Raw genomic sequence first — 10,685 nt, forward strand, 5'->3', positions numbered from 1 at the left:
AGCTTAGTTCACATTGTTTGTGAAAGGGGTTAAGAGGGTTCAGTTTTGTTTTGAAATGACATCCTGTTTTCACACGTACGGGTAGGTATGTGTATTAATACTCAGACCTTATATTGTGTGCCCTACCAGATTAGCATTCTTTCATGATATCTGCCTAAATCTGGTGGACAAATTAAAACCTTCTAATTACAGAAGTAAAAGTTACCCCTGAGTTTTTTTTTCAGATCTTAAAGCTCTTAAATATAACAAACAAATAATTACATCCCAAACGAACACTACAATAACCTTTCACCATTGACAAAAGTTCAGAAAACCCGCCGAACGGTTTGACCGTGACTCTCGATACAATGGGACAAGCAACCCTTCCGATATTCCGTAAATACGGGGTCCCGAGGGCCCCTCACCACATAGACCCATTACAGCTAAGTGCCACTTGACGAATTCAACGTAACCTGAAGTTAATTGAGAGAAAATTGAAACCAGATATCTGTTGAGAGGCGTCAAAGTCCCGACGTCTTGGAAAAATAATTGTGGGGTGCCGAGTTCTAGCAGTGGCTATGTGTATGCGTCAATGTGTCATTTGTGTTGTCAGTTAGTAACTGTTTTGTGAAGTTGTGAAAGTTTTCAGTTGAGATAAGTACTTAATACTTTAGTACCTAAGTTAAAATGTGAAGTTAAAGTTGATTACTTTGTTCAAACTATATTTTTTTTCTCACGGAATTTACACTACATACATTTTATGTCATGGATTTACGCAAAGTAACGCCTGATTCTATAATTTAATTATTCAATAGATAATGATACTAACTAGCAATATAACATACAAAGCAGTCTAAAATTCAACATGGCTTGTTATATATCATGTAAAAACTAATTGTGTAAATAACTTAAACTTTCAATAAAAAGTCGTAATTCCTCATTACGACCTTATGAGATGAACGACATGAATTCCCCCTAACATATTCTCACACCTACATATTCTGCTAGAAATTACTCAATCTTTTAAGAGTGACATGGAAACACACATGTGACCGAGTAAAGTAGATGCAAGCGCCCGTAGTTAGTAAAGCCGGACGTTCGTCACTGTGGCCCATTAGGGGATGAATACCCCATGTTAAGACCCTGTTAACTGCTGTTTCTGGTAAAAATATAACTCTTCCCATGTTTATTTTTTAACCCACTGCTGAATAAAGGAGATTCTCAATTCGTTGGTTTTTTTTTAGATTTTATATTTTTAGATATACGGTACATTCGAACGTTATTCTGTAAATAATGTCGGGACACCTTTTCAAAAAAAAAAAAAATAATGTCGGGACACCTTTTCACACACGGTGGTTGGTTAGCCCCATGGTAAGTTATTAATTAACTTGTGTTATGGGTGCTAACACAACTGATAAACTACATATAGCTACACATATACATATTTATAAATACTTATTGTAACACCCAGACCACGACCAACAAGCATTGCTCATCACAAACATGTCGACCGAACCGGGAATCGAACTCGGGACCTCAGATTCGGCAGTCCGGCTTGGTGACCATTGCGCCACAGAGGTCGTCGAAAATCATCATCTTTTAAGCCTTTTCCCAACTATGTTCAGGGTCGGCTTCATTAATCTGTTAATAAAATAAAATTATTTTAAAGGGAGGTATATGTAATTAGAGACACTGATTAAAAACTGGGGAAGACCATAACAATTGTTTATTAGGTTCAGTGAATTATTTCTTTCAGGATGCGGGCGATACCGTGGAAAATATCTAGTACCTAAGCATTACTCAGCAAACCATAAAACAGACAGAATATGTATCCTCATAAACAATGTGTGCTTCCACTCTTTCTAGTTATTAGGTCTTTACTTACAAACTACTTCCACAGAAATAGCTGAGAGCTCTAGTCTAGAAGAGGAAACTTTACACCTTATAATGATGGATTTCAGACATGATGCATACTTACCTGGGGAAAATACTGCAGAAACCTCATACTGAGGTAAGAAGCTGGGGATATTAAGAAGTTATGTAAGTGCGTACGTACTCATACATGGCACCGAAATAAAAGTGTAATATTTTCTTGACCTTTAAAGTTGTTCGTCTTTGTCACTAACACCAAAGTCTCACTACTAAGTTAGCCTCCCGATAAAAAGATAAGAAAAAAGTTATAAAAAGTATCCCTCTAATACACAGCCGAAGAAAAAGTCGAAAGAGCAAACAACTGGGGATTCCTAAAGGCTTCTAATTTTACACATAAAAGATTTTCAAACAAAAACGAATCGTATTCAAACAGCCATTCTTATTCCAATTTTAATTTCCAGACATTCATGATTACGGTAGACTAATTTCTTAAAATAATACTATCTACGTTTCGTAATAGAGTTTTTGGATCGTATCCAGGGTGTTTAGTGTCTAAATTAAATTGGCTGGCTGTTCTGTTGTCCCTTAAAACTGTACAACGAACTTCTGCCGCATTTTAATACCTTAAGACTTATCCCGGCTTTAGTTACTGAAGAGAGTTATAAATTACCGCTAAGGCTGAATAATTTATCTAAGTAGATGACATAATATTAAAGTTTGGTTTGAAAATGTTCCGTTATAATATATCAAAAGTGACTAATGGTAATTGGTGTAAGGTTTCCACTCACGTGTTTATTGCGGGTTTTCTGAGCTGCTCATTTTAAAATGGATTCTTTAAAATATTACTAATTGGTAAACCCGAAATTAATACTTACGTTGAATTTATCTATTAACCTTAATCACCTGAAATGGTTTAGTTCAAAATTACAGGATACATATATTTCAATTATTTACAGGAACTAATCAATTTTGTAACATTAAAAACTGTGTGACGATACGTCGTAGCAATGTCATGTTATGAATTAATTGCCCCTATAATAATAAAAACCTTTGAACCTCAAGTGACAAATAAAGGAGCCTCTTGCATGCACTATGAAACGGCAGAACTCTCTGGGAAAGAACTGCACCTACTTACTGGAGTTTGTACTTATGTACTACGATATAATTGAACTTTAACGAGCCCGATAAATTGCAGTTAATTGACTCAATTCAGATTACTGTCCGTTGATGTCATTATAAACAATAGCCTCAGATGTCAGTCGGTACCTCTTTATTGTCATTTTGTTATTTCACTGCCTTTGTTTACTTAACCTGACATTCCTCTAAACGGTTACTAGACTTCATAGTAGAAAAAAAAGAAACTGTTCAATAAATGTCAACGACTAGGTACATCCATGGAAATGTGATTAGATCACGAATGTTACAAAGACAGAGCAAAATAGTCAATTTTAACTGACAAACAAAATTACGAACAGTGTTTTGTTTGAGCCGTTTGTACCCTGTAGAAAGCAAATACTCCAACGTTTGATTTCGTATGTTAAAGAGCGTGTATTTCCCTGCTAATTGAGTTTCTGTCACATGGTACGGTGGGGCCCGCTGCGGCCCGGAGCGGCCCGGCGAGGCCCCGTGCAGCCCGGTGGGATGGTGTGCGTCGATTCCGTTTTCGCTAGCACACAGTGCTGACCAATTACCACTGCTTTTCAATTCACTTTGCGAATTCCACAAATTCCGTTTGAAATGCACAATAAAATTCATAAATATTTGTGCAGAAATCAATGTCATCAGCAATCCAGTCCTTCAATGTTACTAAGCTCACACCCAAGCAGTCATTATTCACTGGTGCCCCTAAAATCCGTAATACTGACTCCAGTTAATTGTGATTTGTTTGGCAACCTAATGGGCCCCTGCAGCTTCAAGCACTTTGGAAATGTACCACACAATACTACGTCGTACCTTATTTACTTAGGAAAAAAGTTCGTTTAAAAAATTTTCCTCATGATTCAAACTTTCCTCAAACATGTAAGAGTATTGTGTCCTTCTAAGAATCTGATTTATAATCGCATCGTCGATCAATGGACTCATCAAAACTATTAGTCCAATCATCGATGCGACATGTAATTAGTAGTAAATACCCGACCAGATTTCCTCCATTGCCTGATAATTAGCCAAGCATTTGAGTACGATAGCATAGTATAGCCGCAGCAGTCATTAGGGTGTGATCATGAGAAGACATTGTGTTTAGAAGTCAAGTGTTGAAACAGTCCTGATCTAACAATGAAGCGCTTTGTGACTATCAGTTTTATCGCAGTAACTTTTATAGCAACTGTCGCAGCGGAGGGTAAATTTGCTCTATTTATAAATCTTACTTAGATTAATTTGGTTGCCAGAGTTCACCTTTGTTATTTTTTTCTTCAGCTTGCGACAAGTGCGTGAAAGCAGATAAATGTGCAGCCTATGGAAAACTTAGCAAGGCTGAACAAGACGCCTGGCAAATTAAATACCCTTGCGCATCTCCAGATGTCGAGGACTACAGCAAGCTCTTCGGCTATGCACCCATTTCTAAAGGAGACTATGTAAATACAAAACCAAAACTTTCTCATTTATTACTATTTTATACGGACTTGGGCAATATATCCCAATATTGTCGTTAATCACCGAATATGTCATTATAAATACTTGGAGCGTAAATGCAACACGATAAAATGCTTTCATAAATAACCGTGTAATTATGAATCCATCGAACTGTGTAACGTATTTATACGGGAATTTACAATTAAGAGTATGGTGACAGCTACCAGACCATCGGTTAATAATTAAAAGCTTCCTGGGAAAAATATTTTGATATCTTTCAAAGCTTTCCTCGCATAAACAGTAATTAATTTTTAATTTACGTTAACGTTTCAGGTATGTTGTTCTAAACTGGCGCAAGGAATTAAAGTAAGCAGCAGACATCCAAATTACAATTACTACGGCATTCCAAATGATGATGACGACGACTCAAGCCCGGAATATAATGACGAACCAAATTCGAGCCCAGATAGCGAGGAACATAGAAATAAACGACAGAACAATAATGGCTGGGGATCTGATAATGGAAATAACAATGGGTATCAAAACCCTAATTATGGGTACAACCCGCCTAAAAACTACTTCAATACTAACAATAATCCTTATGTTACATCGAGTCCATTTTTCCCCGCACATGGGCATGGTAATGGGGGTATTAGTACCCAGGGGCAGTGCCCTGTAACAAGCTTTCCTCCGAAGCCTGAAACAGGATGTTGCGGACGCGAGGCGTCTGACAGCGACAGGATTATCGGTAAGTTGCCGTACACTATTCACTGCTTGCTTCGCTTTTAACGTGAAAGGTAAAACAAAGCAGCCACTTTTATTTGTAAAACGTTAGTCTGATCAGGTGCAGGGCTTGGGGAGTTTAATTAAAACTTGTTGATTAGATTTTAGAAAATATTCCGTTGGTATTCTTTTGTTCGCACGTTTTGGTCGTACTTTTGAAGTATGTGGTTGCATTTTCTCGCACGATGAAGGCTTTGTGCACCTCTTCTATACTTCTTTGGCACAACTTTTTTTCTTTTGCACAGACAGGCCTAAACCGCCTTCATATTACGACAATGGGCCGAGACGCGGAGGGTCAGGCAATTCTTACGACAGCCCACGTGGTTGGTCGTCATGGATGCCGAAGCAACATGGCTATGACAGTCAGCGGAGAGTTCGTCGTTCTGATACTCCTGATGTATCCATCGGTGATCGTATTGCAGGTACTTATTTTTTAACAATCAATAACATGTTTCCAAGTACCTAGAAAACCACATATAATATTCCATGGTTCCTACAATGCCAATTAACGATGCCGTGTAATAGACATTTTAATTAACTGGCTATTATTTTCTGTAACATTTGGAACTCACGCAAATTGTGGTGTGGAGTTTCCAATGCTATTAACTAAATATCATACGCTTACTGTTTCTACTAATTAATGAAGTATTTTGTAATGACTAGTTCTAATGGGTATCTATCTTATTTAATGTCTGTGACAATTAATTTATCGGTAAAATTTCCAATGAATATATTAGCTTACTGAAGTCGTGGTGGCCTAGTGGGCAAAGAACCAACCTCTCGAGTATGAGGGCGCGGGTTCGATCCCAGGTCAGGCAAGTACCAATGCAACTTTTCTAAGTTTGTATGTACTTTCTAAGTATATCTTAGACACCAATGACTGTGTTTCGGATGGCACGTTAAACAGTAGGTCCCGGCTGTCATTGAACATCCGGCAGTCGTTACGGGTAGTCAGAAGCCAGTAAGTCTGACACCAGTCTAACCAAGGGGTATCGGGTTGCCCGGGTAACTGGGTTGAGGAGGTCAGGTAGGCAGTCGCTTCTTGTAAAGCACTGGTACTCAGCTGAATCCGGTTAGACTGGAAGCCGACCCCAACATAGTTTGGGAAAAAGGCTCGGAGGATGAATATTAGCTTACTATAACATATTAAAGTGGTCGTAAATTGTCTAAAAAGGTAAAAATCAAACATGTTCAAGATATTACATTCAGCAAAAGTCTGCAAAATGGCTTTTTCGTATTTTATATAAAAATGAAAAAATCTTAAAGAAATATTTCCTTTGCACCTACAGGTGGTCGAGAAACTGAATTGGAGCAGTTCCCTTGGACAGTTTTACTGGAGATAACATTTGACTACGGAGACAAGAGACAAGGCTTCAACTGCGGTGGATCTCTGCTCAGCTCCAAATATGTTCTCACTGCTGGACATTGCGTTTTCGACCAAGGAGGCAAAATTGTGGAGTAAGTATTGTCTGTGCTTTTCGTCAAATTAACTAAATGAAATCACACCAAAATTCATAGAGAAAATATCTTATAATTTAGGGTGCATCTTCACGGTGCAAGAATCTGGCGCATGTTGAGGCACATGCGCAGGTTACATGCATTTTAAACGTGCGGGTCCAGCAACTCGCACATAAACTAAAGAAAAATATCCACCCGCGTGCTCTTGTCGCTTACGCATGTTAACTTGCTCCAGTTACATGCACCCATGTAGACGTATCCTTAAGAATAGATAGATAAATATATTAGCTTCTTACAAACTTATCAATCTACAATAACGACCAACAAAATCTATCGACTAACTTATCGTACCACATTTCAGTATCGACATCTACCTAGCTGAATACGACAAGCGTACTTTCCCAAAAGACTGCAAAAACGTTCTAGGCCAAGGTCAGAAATGTATAGAAAACGTGGTGATGAAAGCCGAGCATGTAGCCCTGCATCCGCAGTATGACGACACACATCTTAACAACGACATCGCTCTGATAAGAATACAGGGGAACGCGCCGTATACAGGTAAGATATCTCCATATAAGCCAACGATGAATCGGGAAAATTTTACTCGCAAAAACTTTTAAGACGTAGGTTATAAGTAAATTCCCAAAAGCTTGGAGCTTAGGGTTTGTAATTTTAGAAAGTTAAAGTAACGCCTAATTCATCATTTTAAAGGAAAGGTTAAAAATTTCATCAGGTTAAAAATCATCATTTTAAAGGAAAGGGAAAAAATTTTCGAAGGAAAGTCTAGGTTTCCAAAAAGTATGTTTGGATCTATACTAGATACATAAAGTATACGACATTAAGAATTTTGGTAGAAACTTGGTTAGGATAACTTTTTATTGTGATAGAAAAACTGAAGATACTGTGACTTATCTACCCAACTATGAGAACTAAAATGTAACCCTTTCTATAAAAACAAGCATGTCCGATAATAATTTATCTTAACAGTCCTTCTAGAAAAAGTACAAGAGTATGTTTGAGATGGATTGATTAATGGTATACAATACCAACTATTTCTTAAGTCTTTGCAAAGTAGGTACTTCTAGGGATAAATGTAGTGATTTATAAGTTTGTTTTTTTGTTTATTAGGTATTGTTCTATATTCTTGCTAAAATAATTGTTAATTATATGGTCCTGAAGTTTACTGATATTTATTTTGCTATACGACAGGCATAGCGCGATTTACGTGATAAGGGAAAATTCTCACAATAATATCTTAAGGACGCTTAATACGCCAACAGCTGATGTACACAAATAAATATAGATTTCTACCATATAATACTAATTAGAACATTGAACATGATGCCGGAATAATAGGTATACGCGTTGTCTCATCTTGTACAAGCTCATCGTTATTATTATAACACAACACTGAATTTATTCCTCATCATACTCAAAATTGTTTCAGTCTTTGTTAATTATTCTAAGCCGGGTGGAGCTGAACAATTGTTATTATTTAATTGAAACAACTTATACCTACAACAATTTAGAATACAAACCCTCGAATAACAAGCTCAGTTACCGTTGTGACCAAAACTGATCCTAGACTTGTTTTGTAAACAAACTAACAACGAAAGTTTTGACTGAACAACTACATTTAAACACAATATTTATCTTTGAAAAATATCTGAATTCAAGCTCACGGTAAATTCAGACTAACAGTATTTTCAATCACAATTAGGAACTTACTACTGAAACCAATACCAACACCACAAAAACTAAAGACTCGGATTGTAATAGCTTCAAATTGATACGCCTATTTCAACTCTAATTTGTATTTCAATTTCCAGACTACATTCGGCCCATCTGCCTCCCAACTATCGATATCGATAGCCCGGACTTCTCTAACCTCCGCCTCGCCGTCGCCGGCTGGGGTCGAAACGGCCGCTACCGATCCGACGTGAAACAATCAACAATCGTCAACCTCGTACCCCAGGCAAAGTGCAAGAAATTCTACCCGAGCCTATCAAGGAGGCAAATGTGTGCGGCGGGTTACACAGGCGAGGACACGTGCAAAGGAGATTCTGGCGGTCCACTTATGACTTTGTATGGCGGGAAGTATGAAGTAGTGGGTGTTGTGAGTGGCAAGAGGGCGGACTCGCCTTGTGGGACCTCTGTGCCCTCGCTATACACCAACGTATATCACTACAGAGACTGGATACGAAGCAACATGCAGAATTAATTGTGTATCATTGTTGTTTGTATTTTCGTGCAATTTTATTTTGTATTTACAACTGTTTGTTACCGTAAACTACATGAAAACATGTTTCATGTACTACCAAATAAATGAAATCAAAACAAATGCGGCACAATTCATTTCCATACAATAGATTTGAGCAAAAAGGCTCGTAGCACCCTCTTTTGCCAGAACCAACGCTAGGTGTGTTAAATGTAGCATAATATTGCGGAATGATTGCCGGCTACGGAAGGTCTCAGTTTCCCAAGAGCTAGGTTTTGCATGCTATCGAGCACAAATAAACTTTTATGAACTGAAAAATATAGCGGTAAAATTCGAGGTGGTGATATTTTGTAGCTGTTTTGCCGTGCCGTTGGCAGGCTCGCTTTGTGGCGCGTAAATTGCCAGCGTATTCAGCGATTGCAAAATTGTGCATTGAAGTGAAAGATTAATTTTATTGAAAACGTAATAGGGATATTAATAATAAAATTTGGTTAAATACTTCGTGTTTGCTGTTTTCACTGGACCATAAGCAGTAAGGAACCCACCTTTAAACCTTCCTCTAAGTGTACCTATGGGTGAATATTCTAAAGCGATCTAATGGCTTTACGAGTATGTATATTTCCCCTCACCACAAGGAAAACTTGCGAGCTATATTCACCAACATTATAGCTTTATGCTTTCTAACATTAATCCTTGTACACAGACTTTCCTATAGGAACGCCGCACTATTACAGGAACCGTCACATGTTCCCTGTTAATGAGAGGGGGAGTACGTTGCATAAGAAATAATAATGAATTATGAGAATTTCCGTCAGAACTGAATTGAAGGCAATTTGTAGTACGATGAAAAGACAAATACTGTTGGTTCAAAAAAGGTCCTACGTGAAGATATGATATTTTGTTTTCTGGAGCATCGCATCGGTTTAAATTCATTTCAAATAACAATAGACATTTTGGCGCATTTCTGCCCACGTTAAGCTACTTCAGGGTTTCTCGCTGGGGCGGCCAAATGTATATTTTTATTGCCTTTCCCCAAAAATTACCCAATACCATTAAAATTGAATATAGTGTAAATTGCTTCATAATGTTTCTCGGTGGTAAATAGAAAATACTTACAGCTTAATTATTATCCAAGTATGTGTTTAGGCGGAGTGGCGGCAAGCCGTGCCTTTGACGAATGATGATGGATTGTGGGAACCTCTCAAGGCGTGGTAGCGACAAAAAGCAATATATGTTCACAATTTGTAGCTATGCTTCATACTAAAAGCTAGTTACAACATTCGTGTTGAAAGTAAATAAGGTCGCAAAATTAGGTCATATTTAAGACTCCTTAATCAATCCTTATCGGCATGATTTGATCTTCGAAATAATATTAAGGCCTAATTATTAATAACGAACTTCATACTAATACTCATTTTTCGGTTTGTTGACATAACACTCACATACAGCTCGTCTGTGAGGCTCTTAAAGGCAAGTTCCACGTTCCGTACACTATGAAGCGTTGTGGAACACAATCCGGGAGAAGAACACTCAAATGAGCAAACACTATTATCAGGACTGTGTGGAGGGCGTACAGATTTCCCCGGAGTGCCCTTCTCCTTAAAAGTGCCGGTCGGATGACCGCTATTCACCGCACAGCCTCGGACCGACTTCTTTTTACTTAAAAAGTGTGATGAATGAAATTTTAAAAAGTGAGCCAGTTCGATTTTTACCAGATTCTCTCTTCGCGAAAAGAGATTTTGGCTAACGAGAAAACTTTTCACAAAGACCAGTTTTAGTTAGGAAACTGGTAGTTAGGCAACTG

At 37.8% G+C, this 10,685-nt stretch overlaps 1 protein-coding gene across 1 annotated transcript; it reads left to right on the top strand.

Annotated features, from left to right (window-relative positions):
• Positions 1 to 1,942: 1,942 nt before the first annotated feature.
• On the top strand, positions 1,943 to 9,004 carry LOC110377554 (phenoloxidase-activating enzyme 1). Its single transcript, XM_064041384.1, has 8 exons — positions 1,943 to 1,990; positions 3,621 to 3,705; positions 4,267 to 4,424; positions 4,756 to 5,174; positions 5,455 to 5,627; positions 6,495 to 6,663; positions 7,025 to 7,221; positions 8,493 to 9,004. The coding sequence occupies exons 1-8, from the start codon at positions 1,943 to 1,945 to the stop codon at positions 8,882 to 8,884; spliced, it is 1,641 nt and encodes a 546-aa protein (XP_063897454.1). The 3' UTR covers positions 8,885 to 9,004.
• The last annotated feature ends 1,681 nt before the right edge of the window (positions 9,005 to 10,685 follow it).

This window comes from Helicoverpa armigera, chromosome 2 (assembly GCF_030705265.1).
Source record: "Helicoverpa armigera isolate CAAS_96S chromosome 2, ASM3070526v1, whole genome shotgun sequence".
Classification (NCBI taxonomy): domain Eukaryota; kingdom Metazoa; phylum Arthropoda; class Insecta; order Lepidoptera; family Noctuidae; genus Helicoverpa; species Helicoverpa armigera.

Coding starts and splice junctions, on each gene's coding strand:
- LOC110377554 (XM_064041384.1), top strand. CDS start 1,943: ATGATGCATACTTACCTGGGGAAAATACTGCAGAAACCTCATACTGAG. Junction 5,175..5,454: donor AGCGACAGGATTATCGGTAA/GTTGCCGTACAC, acceptor TTGCACAGACAG/GCCTAAACCGCCTTCATATT. Junction 5,628..6,494: donor CATCGGTGATCGTATTGCAG/GTACTTATTTTT, acceptor TTGCACCTACAG/GTGGTCGAGAAACTGAATTG.